This window comes from Gopherus evgoodei, chromosome 7 (genome assembly GCF_007399415.2).
Source record: "Gopherus evgoodei ecotype Sinaloan lineage chromosome 7, rGopEvg1_v1.p, whole genome shotgun sequence".
Lineage (NCBI taxonomy): Eukaryota > Metazoa > Chordata > Testudines > Testudinidae > Gopherus > Gopherus evgoodei.
Genome location: NC_044328.1, coordinates 22,711,807 through 22,727,889, shown reverse-complemented (window position 1 = coordinate 22,727,889; position 16,083 = coordinate 22,711,807). Strand labels below are relative to the sequence as shown.

At 40.8% G+C, this 16,083-nt stretch overlaps 1 protein-coding gene and 1 pseudogene across 2 annotated transcripts; one reads left to right on the top strand and one right to left on the bottom strand.

The window, feature by feature from the left end:
• Positions 1 to 239, top strand: part of LOC115654518 — a 32,235-nt pseudogene extending 31,996 nt beyond the window's left edge.
• LOC115654959 (BRCA2 and CDKN1A-interacting protein-like) lies at positions 81 to 15,656 on the bottom strand. 2 transcript variants are annotated; one of them, XM_030569889.1, is made up of 7 exons: positions 15,507 to 15,656; positions 14,759 to 14,833; positions 13,850 to 13,930; positions 11,613 to 11,705; positions 9,520 to 9,707; positions 5,516 to 5,693; positions 81 to 864 (listed from the first exon to the last, which is right to left on the bottom strand). In XM_030569889.1, the coding sequence occupies exons 1-7, from the start codon at positions 15,618 to 15,620 to the stop codon at positions 694 to 696; spliced, it is 900 nt and encodes a 299-aa protein (XP_030425749.1). In that variant the 5' UTR covers positions 15,621 to 15,656; the 3' UTR covers positions 81 to 693. The 2 variants fall into 2 exon arrangements, with proteins under 2 accessions (XP_030425749.1, XP_030425748.1); XM_030569888.1 differs by having other exon boundaries at positions 15,498 to 15,655.
• Between the last annotated feature and the right edge of the window lie 427 nt (positions 15,657 to 16,083).

Below are 16,083 nucleotides of genomic sequence, written 5' to 3'. Positions count from 1 at the left end.
ATTAAATATGCAATTGCACATATCACTGGCTCCAAGCACTTTTTTGCACAAACCATGATGTATATATAAAGCATTTAAAGTTTCATCTTTTAAAAAATATATTTTATTCCATTTCTCAACAGATTTGTGGAACTGGCACCTCAATAATATTTTAGCAATCTGCCTCCTAGTGAAAGCAAGGAGATTCTGCAGGAAGTAATCATTTATCACCTGTTTCAACAATGAAAGAGGAACACTAAATAAAACAGTAAGACAAAGAATATGAAAAATATCCCCAAACTCCTGCTGAACAAAGATGAATTATTCAATGGATTATATCCAACTACTTTCAACCAAACGGAACCAGTATGTGCAATATGTCCCCAAATTAATCCATTCAATGTTTTTTCAACTTGAAATACACAAGTATTTAACAGAAAAGAGAAGAAAAATTAACTTCTTTAGAAGTCTTAGGGATGTAGGGTTTTTTTAATTGCATTCTTAATGGTGACTCCAAAGTCTACTAGGATATAGTATTTTATAGTAACAGTATGATTGACATTGTTAGTTGTACAACCTACACGTTTCACTAGTATACAAAGGTGATTCCTCAGGAACATAACACTGATGACATCATAAAACTTTTGGGAAGCTATTCAAAAGGCATATAGTTTTGCATGGTTGCTTTATAAAAACATTATCCAAGGAAACTGTCTAGACAGAGAGATATTCTTTCAGTTTATCCATGATTGCATTCATCCTATCAGATGGAATCAACACAACAGTTCGCAAAGGTTTCATTGGTACATCATCAAAGGACCATCTGCCTCCCAAACATGTGTCACTCTCCTCTTGCACAGAATAGTTGAACTTCAGAAGGGCTTTCTAAAACAGAAATAAATAAATCTTGATTTTAGTAAGGCCTCTGACAGTCCCACATGACATTCTCATAAATAAACTGGGAAAATGTGGTTTAGATGAACCTATTATATGGTGAGTGCACAACTGGTTGAAAGACCATACTCAAAGAGTAGTTATCAATGGTTCACTGTCAAACTGGGAGGACTTATCTAGTGGGGTCCCACCGGGGTCGCTCCTGGGTCTGTTACTATTCAATATTTTCATTAATGACTTAGATAATGGAGGGAAGAGTATGCTTACAAAATTTGGAGACGACGCAAAGCTGGGAAGGGTTGCAAGCACTTTGGAGGACAGGATTAGAATTGAAACCAAATTTAACAAAATTACAGAATTGGTCTGAAGTCAACAAGATGAAATTCAATTAAGGTAAGCATAAAGTATTTCACTTAGGAAGGAAAAATCAAATACACAAATACAAAATAGGGAATAACTGGCTAGGTGATAGTACTGCTGAAAAGGATCTGAAGATTACAGTGTATCACAGATTGAACATAAATCAACAGTGTGATGCAGTTGTGAAAGGCTAATATTTTGAGGTGTATTAACAGGAATATCGTATGTAGGACAAGGAAGGGGGCTGCCCACTCTTCTCAGTTCTGGTGAGGCCTCAGTTGGAGTACTGTCTAATTCTGGACACCACACTTTAGTAAATATGTGGATAAACTAGACAGAGTCCAGAGAAGAGCAATAGAAATGATAGAAGGTTTAGAAAACCTGATCTGGGGTAAAGGTTAAAAAAACTTGGCATATATAAAGTTGAGAAAAGAAAACTGAGGAAAGACCAAATAAATGTTCAAATATGTTAAAGGCTGTTACAAAAAGGACACTGATCAATTGTTTTCCATGTCCACTGGAGGCAGAAGAAGTAGTAATGGGCTTAATCTGCAACAAGGGAGATTTGGTTCAGATATTAGGAAAAACTTTCTAACTATAAGGGTAGTTTATGCTCTGGAATATGCTACCAGGGAGGTTGTGGAATCCCCATCACTGGAGATTTTTAAGAACAGGTTGGACAAACACTAGTCAGTGATGGTCTAGGTTTACTTGGTCCTGCCTCAGCATAGGGGAAAGAACTTGCTGACCTCTCAAGGTTCCTTCGGCCCAACTTTTCTATGATTCTATAAATTATGTTACAAAAATTAGTTTTAAAGCTATTATGCATATCATTTTAAGTGAAGTAAAAAAAGAAAGTTCTGTTTTATGGGAGTGCAAGCTAAACAGAAAAAATCCCTACGAAAAATCCAGTGAAAACTAAAATAAAATATTCTCAGTATCCTGTTTCACAAGCCATCACTTAGCATTTCATATCATACACTCAAAACAAACTGAATTCATTGTGTAATGTGCATTATCGTTAATGTGGGGGACAAATGAAATGTAAGAAGAACTCCTCCTTGGTCTTCCAGTCACTAGCTTGGACAAGTTACTTAGGTGTTACAATCAGGTATTATAGCCAGGCTCTTAAGAGTTACTGTGGCAGGGAGTGGGGATTTCCAGCCAGTAACGGGAAGGTCATGTTGAATCTCTTACCAAGAATACTACCCATGCTTGCTAGTGAACCCCTAACTCTCTAAAGCCAGGAAGCAGCAGACCTGGGGCATGGGGGAAGAAGTTGACTCATAGCAAGAGCTGAAGCAGGGCAAGAGGAGCTGTCATGCATGCCAGAGAGGCTCTGTATGGTGACGGAGGGCCAATGGTGCAAGGATGTCAGCTTGATACAGTTTGGGGGTGGGGGAAGGGGCAGTGCGTGGAAGGACTGCAGCAATTATACTCTTCTCAAATCACTGCTAAAGAATCACTTCAATCACAGACTTACAGGTTCAAAAGTTAACATCTTTGTGACTCAATTAACCTATCTGTAAAAAAAAAGATGTAGTAGTTCCCTTCCTCACAGTGGCATTAGGAATCTTAATGTTAAATTCCTAGATACCAAGGTGAGAGGCACTAAATAAAAACCTTACATACACCTTACATAGAATCTTCATAGAGCCTTGAGAAATCCTTGGAACTGCGTTATTTAGAGAGGACACTTTTTCCAAATACTGTAAATTTTTCATAATGTTTCTGTTTATATTTATTGATTCAATTTGTATGTTGCAGAGTAGTGTCCTTAACTACCACCCCACATCAAATATTTGAAGTTTCAGGGAGAAAATGCAGCCTTAATCCCCCCCTCCCCAGATCTCTCACAAATTAGAGAAGTATTATCCTAAACCAGTAAGGGGGAAAACAATCTAACCTCCTTCCATTGATTCCTACATATTTGCTATATAACACGTGTCTCAAGAATGTAAATTTCCACTGAGGGAGAGCCATATAACTAACCCAGAGATGTTGTTCAAGAATGAACAGTTTGAAGAATGGGGGCCTAAACGTTTAATCGATTCTAAGTTTGGGTATACTTGAAGCTTTTCTTCCACTCCCTCAATTACATTTTAAGGACCACAATGTAGCACAGTGAGTTGAGTAGGGGTTGGCTCCTCCATACTTATTCAATCATCAGCTGCTCATTATACTTAACAGTAGTTTGTAGCAATCTAATTAACATTATATGTGATCAGGGAAGGATACATACTCAGACTATTTATTTTCTGCATATACGTTATTAAATACATCTAAGCTAATGTAACTTCCCTGATCTTACTTAAAATGACACTTGTATAACAAATGCCAGAAAGACTGGTTTACAAGAAACTAGTGTGACCAGATTGAGACCTTCAAACAAGTTCAAAATACTTATAATTTGGAACAAAAACAATTACTAAATCTTGAAAAAAATGTAATTTAAAATGACAGAACATTTGGGAGTACAAAAAGGCCTTTTAGAATACAAGACCCATGGCGACAGCAACTTGGAATTGAAAGTCCCTTTACTACATGCTGGTTTTTGGTCACTTGGTGTGCATAAAGTTCAAATTCAGGTCCAGGAGACCCTACTACAAAAAGAAAAACTCTTAGCTCCTTGTTACTCTTACACCCCACAGCAGTATTTCTTGCAATCTCATAACGAATGTGCCTAGACTTCTAATTTAAAAAGTTTTCTTCTTCTTAAATGACCAGTATTAGAATGACAGCCAATTATTAGCCTGTGCTAGGGAGAGAGAGGTGTCACGTGCCAACATTTTACCCTGTGTGCACTGCCATCAGAGAGGAAGAACAGGGAGTTCTTGACATAGCAGCAGTCCTGTGGAATAATGTTTTTAAAGCTCTGAAAAAAGTAAAGAACACTGAAAAATTCCATGCATTTCAAATTATATTTTAAATTTAATTTTCTGCATCCTCCCCTTTGTATATGGCTTGGACCAGCAGAACTGAGTGGCAGGGTTACCCTCAGGAAATTATAAATAGCAGCTCCAGTTTGATATTTTAGTGCTTTTTATTAATGTATTTGTCCAAAACGGAACATACAAAACAAATGGGATAGTGACATCCATACATTTGGCTCTTCAGAAGATTTGTTCTGAACAGTCTTTTTAAATAAAAAAAGAACAAAAAATAAATGGATGATTTGGGGAAGAGTACAACACCAAAAGCAGCACAGATTCAGAGCTTGGAATCTGCCAAGTTTCTTGGGAAGGATTCTCAGGGCATAAATTTGATGTCTGTTTATGAGAAGATGATCTACTTTTTGGGGATTCAGAGGGGAAAATATTTATGTTTTACATGAATCATGCATGCAACAATTTGATTTGGTCCTTCACAACACCACAGATTTCTTTTTTCCTAGAAGCCTGAAAGATGCAATTGCTCTGATTCTTTGAATCATGCTCTTCCAAATAGTTATAACTTTTTACGCAGATTCAAATAGAAGACTATAGAGAGGGTACAACTGCCTCTGAATGAAAAGGGTTTTTTCCACCCCTAGGATTAAAAACCTTGAAGGGCCAATTCAGACCGTTAAACTCTGTGCTTCTGGTCACTTCTGTCTATTCTTTTCCAAAACTTGGAAATTTCATTCATAGATCCTCAACCAGATGTTTCACTTAGTTCAGAATCCATTGTTAAATCCCTTCAACATTACCCTCAAGATAACCAGTTAATTCTGTGTGATCAAGACACTGAAGGTAACAGCTGATCTTTCCCTTGAAGAATTTGTCTACATCAAGCATTTATGGGAAGTCTCACACCATTACACTACCATTGGTGCAGCTCCAATGGTGGTAGCAACGGTGGGAGGGCTGCTGTAAACAGAGGCGAGGCACATGCCAGTGCTTTTATCACCATGTCACTGAGACTTCTTGTAAATAAATATCCATAAATTACTATAAAAAAGCCAAGTGCCATTTTATAATCTGCATCTGTAGTAGTGCAGCTCTCAGAGGTTTCCTCAAGACAAAACATTGTTTACTTTGGTCAAGAGTTAGTGAGTATAAATATCCTACATTAGCAAAAATAATTTGTGCATCTTTCAATAGTAATTACACAAAAAGCAGCTGGATTTAACTAAAAGGATCATTTTACCACCTTTTCATAATCACTGCAAGTCAGGTTTCTAAAGTGGCTCAGTAAGAAAGGCCATTGTTATTACTGAAAAATAAGTAGAGTCAGAACCGCCATTTCCCTGCTCTAAGGAAAAATCATGCAATTGGATTTAATGGTATCTGAAGTCTGTTACCTCATAAAAGAATTCTTCCTCTGCATTTGCAAACATTAATTCCTCTCTCTGCTGTGTGCTCTCTCCTCTCTTCTTAGAGCTGCGCTTTGCTGTCTCTGTAAAGGTCTTGCTGATGAGAAGGTAGTAGTAGCACTTTCCACATGGCTTATTTGTTCTTTGAGTTTCAGCCAATTCTTTCCTAAAGACAAATATTATTTACATAAAGAATATTTTAAAGTCCCATTAAATGCACACAAATCTCATAATGCAATAAGATACTGATGCTTTGCCCAATCTTCATAGTTGTCACTCAAATAGCTATATTGACTTAATAAATGAGTTTATGGCAGTAATTTTCTTTGAAAAGTTCTCTGCAGTCAGTTACTCTTAAAATCACCACCAACAAAACCAATCCTCTACTCCTCATAAAACATTTCTCCTGTTATGGAACCCTCACTAAGGACACACTATGTTCTTGGGGTGGTAAATGCTTAGAACCTAACTAAACACTCACCATTAACTACAATTCATAGGAGTGGTTTCCTCCCCAACCAAAAACTAGCTCATTTCTTTGATCCTCAGTTTTATTTATTTTTTGCCCCTTTCCAGAAGCCCTTATAAATTACAGACTTCTGTCTGGCGAAGAAGACTGGATGCTCTCATCCCTCCCTTCGGTTGAGTGTGTTGCCACTGCAGAGCTGCAAGCCCCATCCAGTAAAGGAGCCCAAGACCTGAATTTTGATTGTGTGCGTCATGTTCCACTGGAAATAAATCTCAAATCTCCCCCAGTCCCTCCTCAGACAAGTCATTTAAAACTTTATCAAACAAAAAAGCAAAGAGACAGTTATAGGTTTTCCACAAGTATTCATTTCTTAGAGATCGATATTACTAATTAAAAGAGCAGATGAAAGCTCCCTAACAACAATGGTAGATTAAAATTAAATGAGGCCTGGACCTTAGTCAAACAAATTCCCGGCTTCTTTCAACCCAAACAAATGAAAGGCCCCTTCCTTTACAAGAGTGCTCAGTTCCCCTAGCTTCTGAACCTCTAAAGTCACTCTCTGCTCCCTAGTCCCCAGGATGGACAACAGCACTCTATGGCAGAGCACCCCAGCATATTCAGCCTCTGTGGGTTAAAAGACCCCTCCCAGTCCAGAGCTATGATTTAGGAATCCTACTTCCTTAATTCTGGATGTGTTAATATTCTATTGGCCATTCCCTCTTCAGTAAGGCATGGATTCCCCTGTGTAAATTCCTTTTCCACTGATGGAAGGACAAATGTGTGGTTCCATCTACTATTCAGGAGACTGGCCATTTCTGACTAGTCTTAGTGAAGGTGGGGAGGGAAAGAGGCTCTGATCACTGCTAATTTCAAGTCCCGCAAATCTTCAACTTCTTACAAATCTTATTATTTTACTGAAAGTCTCTCAACATTACCTGAAGACCCAACTCATGGAGCGATGTCCAAGCATCTCATCCTTCATTAAAAAAAGGTATGTTTCTAGCCTTTATGATTGCAGATAACAGCTAGAAAACGTGAACTATAAATGCTCAAATACTAGAAGGCAAATACAAAGAACCCCAAATCTACTGTTAAAAGCAATTTCTGAATGCTTGATGTTTGCAAGAACTCTCTCTACTAATGCACAATTAGCTGCAATTGAATCCCTAAGCCAGTAATGGAAGAGTGATGGCTGAGAATGTATATTTCTCAGTCTGTTTAAGAGTAACAGAATAAGGAAAAAACAAAGTAGATACTGCACCTTCATTGTGAGGCTCTCCCCTTTTACATTCTCATTGACATAAAGCTCATGTTTCCTGACTCTTAACTACATGTATCCCTATCATAATCACCATTACATTCTACTCAAAATACTTGGATCCCACATGTGGTGTTAAAAATTATTTCTATAGCTAAAAATTAAAACTATAGTGTGAAAATAAAATGGGGTCTAAACCTGTGTAAACTTTTGGAATCCTCATTTCTCTCCCAATTTGATACATTAGATTAAGAGACTAACCAGCTGATCTCCGACTTTCTGTTTCTATCTCCCAATTCAGAGTAGAGTAGACCAAGCAGAAGGCCAGGAGAGTTCCTTCTGTGAGGAGACGTCAGAATCCAGAGATAGGAACCTCCACTCCCAGACCAAGGACACTTATTCTGTCAAGAGAAGGGGCTCAGTGTCTGGATGATCTGGTTGGGGATCCGCATTCATCTCAACACACACGTCTAAAACCCTTCACAGGCAACCTGACAAAGTTGGGTCAGTCCTCTTAAGCATTCGGGACTCAATATGTTGGACCACTCTCACCAATCAGGTAAGGTTCTGGGGTAAGTCTAATAATACCCCCACAAAACCCTCAAATCCATCTCAGAAGGAAAAGCTCAAAGATCTTCCCTCATTTCTGAAGTGGCCAAGAGAGCTATCTGGCTAGGCATCTTTTACAACTTCTTTTCTTTCCAAGATAACTCTTGGCTCATTCAAGGATGTACTCCTAACTCTTCCTCTCCTGTCACATAGTAGAAAATAAAGAACACAGGAGTTAGAGACCTACCATTGTCTTGAGATAAATCCCCCCAAAAGAGAGAGACAGTGAACAGTAGAAAGACAAGAACCCCCATCGTGGGGATAATCATCCTCTCTCAAAAGGCCTAAGAAAAAGAAAGTCCAAAGGCCAGAAGACGCAAAAACACAGCCTCTTCAAACACTTCTGACCATCTTTTTCCACAAGCTCCAGTGCCCCTGCTGAAGTGTTTGCTTCAGATCATGAAAACTCCAATCCAGAGGAGCAGTAGAAATTAATTTCTGCAGACATATTTAAAACTGTGGGGAGGAAGGTGGCGGTCACTGAGATCGAGACAGAGAAAGATGATGAACCAGCTAAAGCCAAAGTCAAATATCTCCCAATTACAACCACAACAGAATTTGCCATTCTCCTTCAAAGGAGTTATTAATAAGGAATGAGAAACTCCAAAGGGGAAAGGGGAAAAGCACTGAAACTCCAAAGTGTCCTAGAAAAAAAAAATTCTCTCCTGAATAATAAGAGGAGATGAGACAAATGGGAGTGGAAAGGCAGATCTAAACGAGAGAAAACCTGTCCCTGTGGGAGATTAGGTAGTGTCTAAATAGGACTAGGAGGCAATGCTTCAAAGAAAACCTAATTTGGCATTTGGAAGTATACAAATTAGAAAGGCCAGCAAGTGATGCGACCTGTGATAGGAAGAGTGGAAAAAAACAGAAGAGCAAAGGGTGTCCATTTTCCTATTAAAATACTATCAGATTACCAGAAAGTTGTTTAAAAAAAAACCAAACACACCACACACAGAGAAAACCAGAAAGGATGTCCTGTCCTCTCTCTCATCTTACTACACCTTACATTTCAATCAAAGCCACAAGTAAATTTAGATTTTTTTCCCTTCCTTGACATCTCTGCTTACTCTTTCTTTGCTCATTTCTTTCCAAAACATCTGTCTTGATAACACTGAACCCTGTTGGGAGACAAAGTAGTACCTAACCCTCTACACTCATCTCAGATGCTGATTTAAAAAGTATTTCAATGGCTCATCCAGAGATTATGCACTTACAAATCTGCTGAAGCCAAGATTTCCATCCCAAAGCCTGAGTTAATCACAGTAAACAAAAATACCTCAGATACTCGTTATTAAAATGCTGTAAGTTGTATAATTTGTAATAAGCTTGCTGAATTTTCAATACAAAGATCAACTACAATTCACACACTTATCCTGTTCCAGTAGTATGTGGCATAATTTTAAAGTGGCTTCCTATTTCTTCAAGAGACAATGATTAGGAATTTTAATGCATAAAGAAGTAATATCAAAGAAATTAAAAGTCAATATCAAGGACCTTAAATAAAACAATTGTATTTTTTCTTTTGATATATTTCTTACTTAAATCTATGGTATCATTCCCACTCCTTCAACGCATTTCCATTTAAATAAGGTTTCTGAAGACATCTGAAGGAAAAACATTACTGTTCAAAATCATGTTTAGAAAGACTCTTACTGAAGCTGCTGGTGCATGGGCAGAGCGATCTGTGGTGGTACGTTAATGAATCTTTCATTTAGTAGGAAGCCCACAGGCTTGGTGGTGTCATTTAGGAGCTTATCCAGCTGTTCAACCATACTCTGGTCACAGTTCTTCTCACACAGGCTTAGAATCAGCTCTTTTATTTGTTCAGCACATTGAGTACCCTAGGAATCAAAGGGTACATTTTCTTTACATTCCAGAACAATTATTTACATAAGAAAACCTGAAAGTGAATTTCAAGAGAGTATTCAACAGGCCCATGGGCAATTTCCTGCAATAGTCTCTAAAATATTGTAGATTTTGAAAATCACCTCAAGGTGATGGCAGGCTGAGGTTCCTAAATGGTAACAATGCAGCTATGAGTTACAACTCCACTCTGCATAACCACCATGAAAAAGGGGAACAACCCCGACAACTAATGAAACATGAGATGACGGACAGTCCAGTAGTTAGGGTACTAGCCTGGCACTTGAGTGACCTTGTCTGAATTTCCTATTCCATCACAGACTTCATGTGTGACTTTGGGCAAGTCATTTAGTTTCTCAGTTCTCCATCTGTAAAATGGGAATAACAACACTTCCCTACCTAACACAGCAGCCACAGTAAAGACTGTGGGGCACTCAGATACCATGCTAATGAGGGCCATGTAAGCACTTACAATATTTTAGATGAAAATGGTAATGAAAGTCACAGTGTAACACATTCTATATGCAAAGGTATCAAGTTAATAGAAAAATGTAATTCCAAGCACGAAAATGAACTAATGATATAAATCACAAGATTAGATTAATCCAAAACCCAAGATGAGTTTATAGAATAATGAAGGGAATATATCTGGAATTATTAATTAAATATTGTTCCCTTGGATTTTGTATTTACTGGCCTCTTTTCACCTCTGTTCTCTGCACATATTTTATCCCTTTTGACTGGTGGTGAAATCTGCCAAAGAATCATCAGGTAAGTAAGTCATTGTGCCTGGTTGTCTGTATATTTGGCATGGTAACTTTTATTTTATGGTACAGGTGACATGAATGCCTTTCTAGTTGCCTTACAAATGCATTAAATATGTTTTTAGAAGACTGTAATGCATCATGACATGACCTGTACAATAGTAAGGTCTAACAGAAATATGAGCTTTATTTGGAAATTCTTAGTGGCCTGTCCAAAACTCTTACAGTGCTATTCTATTATTACAGTAAGAATGCAACCTAACTTCTTGGCCACACAATGGACAGATGCTTTACAGTGTAACCCAGGGGTCTCAAACTCAAACGACCATGAGGGCCACATGAGGACTAGTACATTGGCCCGAGGGCCGCACCCTCTTCCCACTCCTCCCCTGCCCCCATTCCAACCCCTTCCCCGAAATGGGGGAATGGGGAACCGTGGCCAACGGGAGCTGCTGGGAGCGCGGCCTGAAGCAAGAGCAACACACAGACTCCTTGCCCTTCCCCATGTTCCGGCCGCTTCCAGGAGCGGCACAGAGGCAGGGCGGGCAGGCAGGGAGCCTGCCCAGCCCCCAGTGCATGTTGGGCTGGAGCCACTCTAGGTAAATGACGGGGGAGGGTGGGGGTGCCATGAGGAGCTCACGGGCCACAGAAAATAACCCCATGGGCCACGTGTTTGAGACCTCTGGTATAACCTTATAGAAACGGAACACAATTTCAGAACAATTAAATTATTGGTAGTATAAAAGGCATTTGAGTAGACAGTGACAAGGGAAAAAAAAAAAAAAAAAGAGAGACAACCATCAAGCCCAAAAACTTCTGGCTGAACTAGAGTGGATCTTTTTGAAAGACAACCAGCCTTGATTTAGACGCTAGCTGATGAGTTCCCAGTGATGGAGAACCTCCTGTGTCCCTCAGAAGATTTAGTTGGGGATTGGTCCTGCTTTGAGCAGGGGTTGGACCAAATGACCTCCTGAGGTCCTTTCCAACCCTGATATTCTACGATTCTATGATCTGGCACTTGCCTTAATGTCTACAATGTAATTTTCAGTGAGACAGTATGAATAGAAAGCATTTTAATTTCTACATATTACCATCCAGAAGTTAATCTGTATTACAGACCTTCCTTTCAGTTAAGTTTAAGAGGCTTATGAAGCCAAAGACTTCATCATCATCATCATCTTCATCATCACTTTCTTCTTGAATTTCTGCTTGCTATTTAACAAAAGTAAAAAAGGACAACTAATACCAAGCTGCTTTTTAAAACAAAACAAAACAAAAAACAGCACCATTATTCTATGTCCAGGATGTTTTATGCACATCTAAAAGCATTTATGCAAGTCTATGGAATTACTTAAGAGACAAGAACATTAAAAGTGTGAAAAATTGTAGGTTGTCTAAATAATTTATTCTGTTAAATCTTTATAAGAATATGATACAACCTCCAATTTTTATCTACTTCCAGGCAGAACTTCACTAATTCACACCAATGACTGGGAGACTCCCATATTCAGCTACTTGCAATAGAATTATTGTGTAAAAACAAATTTTAAGAAAGCAAGAATATGCATATAAAGGTACTTCATTTATCTGACCAGAGTAATTTACTTTTATTCATAATACTTCAAAATGATAAATAGTAATGTTCTGGGGCGTATTTTGTAAAAGTAATAATGTCTTTGAAATGAGACCATCTGACAGTTTTCTACTATTAAAACTCTCCTGAGCACTGGAGAGAGAAAAGTGTGTGTGCGTGCATGTGAGAATATTATGGAGTGGGCAGATTAACCAAATGCAAATTACAAGGCTCTAGATTTAAATGATTAAGAAACAAAATCTAATAGACAGCTAGCAATTTCTTGGAGGAAGGAACCACAGTTCTGAAAATATGTTGGCATGACACGATTGTGTATTGTAATGGTCTAAGTGGATACTGCAGTTCATACTTGGAGTTTTATGGGTTGGGGAGGGGCAAATTTTCATGTTACCATTTGCTTGGCATGAGACAGCTTTATAAGGCAGGGTCAAAAATAGCAGTAGTAGTAACCTCCCTTTGCACTAAAAATAGAAATGCTTTTAAAGTAAATTATTTAGATTTAGAAAAACATAGCAGAATGCAGACCGTAAAAATCCAAGTTTCTTTGCAGAGGGAGGGGCATCTTAGGGAGTTTATTTTATTTTAGAAATTGTTAATGTGTTTCAGTGAACATTTACATTCTCCCTAACCCAAGTAGTCCTAACAGCAGCACTCATACCTACCCAACCCTCTAGTCAGGATAGGAAGAAAGAATATGCAATTCCCCCTGTCAGCTACATCATCTCACAAGTGGGTTGGGGGATAGGTTTTCATTAGGCTCTGCTAAATTCTTAGATGTTCAATGAATGTGCACAGAAACGATTTTTCACTTGCTTATAATTATTTTCTTCCAATCAGAAACTCAAGACAGAAATTTGTTTGGTTCAGAGTTTTACCCAATTTTAAATTGGGGGGTTAGGGGGAAGGGAGTCACATTTTTTTTAAATGAAAGCTTCTTCTTCCACATACATAACACTATTTCTCAGCTACTCCAGAATTTCCCTCAATATCATAACTTCCCCTCCCCCCCAAAACAACAACAACACCACCACCACGCCTCATTTGTTTGAAATGAAGAATGGAAAATTTCAGCCTCAAAAGGAGAATTTTTAACAAAGTTATAAGCAAGAGAAAATGGAGATTTGTAATAGGAGGTTATAAATAATGTTCAATACAGTGTTTTCTACTGTAAGTGCTATACCCCACCACAACGCTTCTTGTTAGTTACTCACAGAGACACAGGAACATGGATTGTCTGCAACGCTTTGACTTCAGTTCAGACTCGATAAAGGGAACAGAAGAGTTCACTTACCATGTCAAGAGCTGAGGTCATCCAAAAACTCCACTTGAACCTCTGAAAGCAGTGGTTCTCAACCTATTTATAATTGTGGGCCGCAGGTTGAGAACCACAGCGCCGACCCTGCTAATACCCCTCTTCCCCACAACCTCTATGCCCAGCAACCCCTGCCCAGAGACTCCACCACAGAGCACGCCCAAGAGCAGAGTCCTGGGCCCAAGCAGCCAGGTCCCGGACCCACCGTGCCTGGGTTTTCTAGCACATAGTTGGGCGGCAGCTGTGTGCTAATTGGGCCATGGGTTGAGAACCACTGCTCTAAAGAGAGGATTAGAACATGAACATACAAGTGACATCCAAGTACTTTTAAGTTGCAACAGCTTGAGCTCTAGAACTCTTAGCTACATGTATATTATGAAGGGGATGTCAATTATTCCACTCCAATTTAAAATTATACCGTGCTAAATTAGCAAGAATGGAAGCCCTTACCTTGATAACACTCCCAATGTGATTCTGTTGTATTAATATGTCAGTTAACTCAGCGATATTAACTGGAGCTTTTAGAAACAGCTAAAAAAAAAAGAACAAGTACTCTGAAAACAGTCTAAAATTTTCCAGTTGTGAACTACTTATTAAAACTTGGATCCTTCTATGAACCTCCTCCCAGCCTGCTCCCACATATTTTTGGAGGCAGCTATAGTGCTCAGTTACATGAAAACGTTAGGACAGCATTAAGACGACAAGATCAAAATAAAATCTCTTTAAAATAATCTGTTTATATGTTCTTACACCATGCTCTTAACCTCCAATCCCATTTAGTACATTTATCGCTTATTTCCTTACCCAGAGTGTAGGACTTCAAGCATTAATAAACCTAATCTGCCCCAAGTTGCCTGCAGCACCAACTACTCTAATGTCTTCAAATCACTTTGCATTTGGTTTGTCCTCTTCTGTATTTAACCCTTTCAATTCTGGCACAGTCTGCAAGTTTGTTTGAGACTGAATTTGAAAAAAGAGGAATCATCAATTAAGAGAGGCAGAAGCAGCCAAATAGGGTGCAGACAGGTACTTTTTAAAACTACAGTTGGTCAAAAACCCTCTAGAAACCCAATGAAGTGGGATACAAATCTCCGGAACCACCACTGCTTGAAGATTGAGAATAATGAGAAAGAAGGGACTATGGTCTATCTGGGTGTGCATTGTGGGTCACAGATTGGAACCACTGCATTTAGAAAAATGCATGTTGTAGCTGTAATTATTCATGTCTTCATCTACTGAGGCACAGTAAAACATTAAATCGATACTAGTAATGGTGCCTGATGACAATTTAAGGCTCTGGAAGCTATTTATTAACAGAAGAAATCTGAATAGGAGCAAGAAAGAATATTTTGAGTCTACCTGTTGCAGTAATTTTTTTATCCCATCATAGTCATTATCTGATATCGAATGTGCTTCAAATTCAACATTCACTTCCTGCGAATAAGCAGAAGACAGCAAGTATCACACATATGGTTGGCAAGCAGAATCTCTCTTAAACAAAGTTATAGCAAAACTGTATGCCTTTTTTTCCTCTACTTCATGTCAATCAGCTTAGGGTAGGGAGTTGGGGTGCAGGTGGGGTTCGGGCTCCAGCCCGCTCCGGGGTGGCAGCGGCACGCACCGGGGCCAGGGCAGGCTTTGGCCCCACGCCCCTGGAGTGGAGGGGACGGGACACAGGGCTCTGGGTGCTGCCCTTGCTGCGCCTCCAGGTACCTCCACTGAACAGTTCCCCAGCCCCGGCCAATGGGAGCTCTGGAGGGGGGGGCAGTGCCTGGAGGCAAGGGCAACGCACAGAGCCTTTTCCCAAATTTGCAGCTGAGGAAACTGAGGCAAGGGCGGGTGAAGCGTGTAACTGGGTCTGACGGGCTGAGGTTAAGAAGGGACAGGGAGAAGAAAAGCGTAGCCCGGTGCTGGAGGAAGTGAGGGCAAGGGGAAGAGGGGCAGCAAAAGTGGGAGGGCGGCCCTGGCAAGGGGGCAGTAAAACAGAAGGGCTCCGGGACAGCGGGAGGAGAAGGCGGAGCGAGCCCCACGCGGGTGGGGCGGCTCTAGCTGGCCCGGGAGCTCGCAGAGCGGCGCCTCCGGCCCTCTCGCCAGTCACCTCGCTGATCTCTTCCTCCTCGGAGGCCGAGTCCCGCTGCTCCGAGTCTGAGTCCTGCTCCTCCCCGCCCGGCTCCCGGCGCTCGGGCGGCCCCGGCGCTCTCCGCTTGGCCCCGGTAGCCATGCCGCTGCCCCGCGCACGCGCCCCGGAGCCGGAAGGCCGCAGCGCGGAGGAGGAGCGGGGCGGTGCACAGGGAGCCCTGGCGAGGGGCGGCCCCCGCCGCACGCAGGTGAGCGGCGGGACGGGCCCTGGCGCTGCCCGGCCCGGGGGCTGTGGCTGGGAGCGGGCCGGGGAACCGTGCGCTGCGGCGGGGCAGTTAAGAGGCGTCCCGGAGGGGGCTGAGGGACCTGGAGATGGGGTGGCCGCGGCTCCGGGTGCACAGGGTTCGGAGCATGGAAACGCGGCAGGGTGCGGGTGGGGATGAGGGCAGGCAAGGTGCAGGCCGGGGGCTACGATCTGCGGGCCATGGCGGCAGAAATCCCGGCTCTGCATCGTTGTGCGAGGTCCAGGAGCTTGACAGCAGCATAAGTCAGCAGCAGCCCTGCTGAAAATCGGCCACTCTGTCACAAGGGCTTGCAAAACCAAA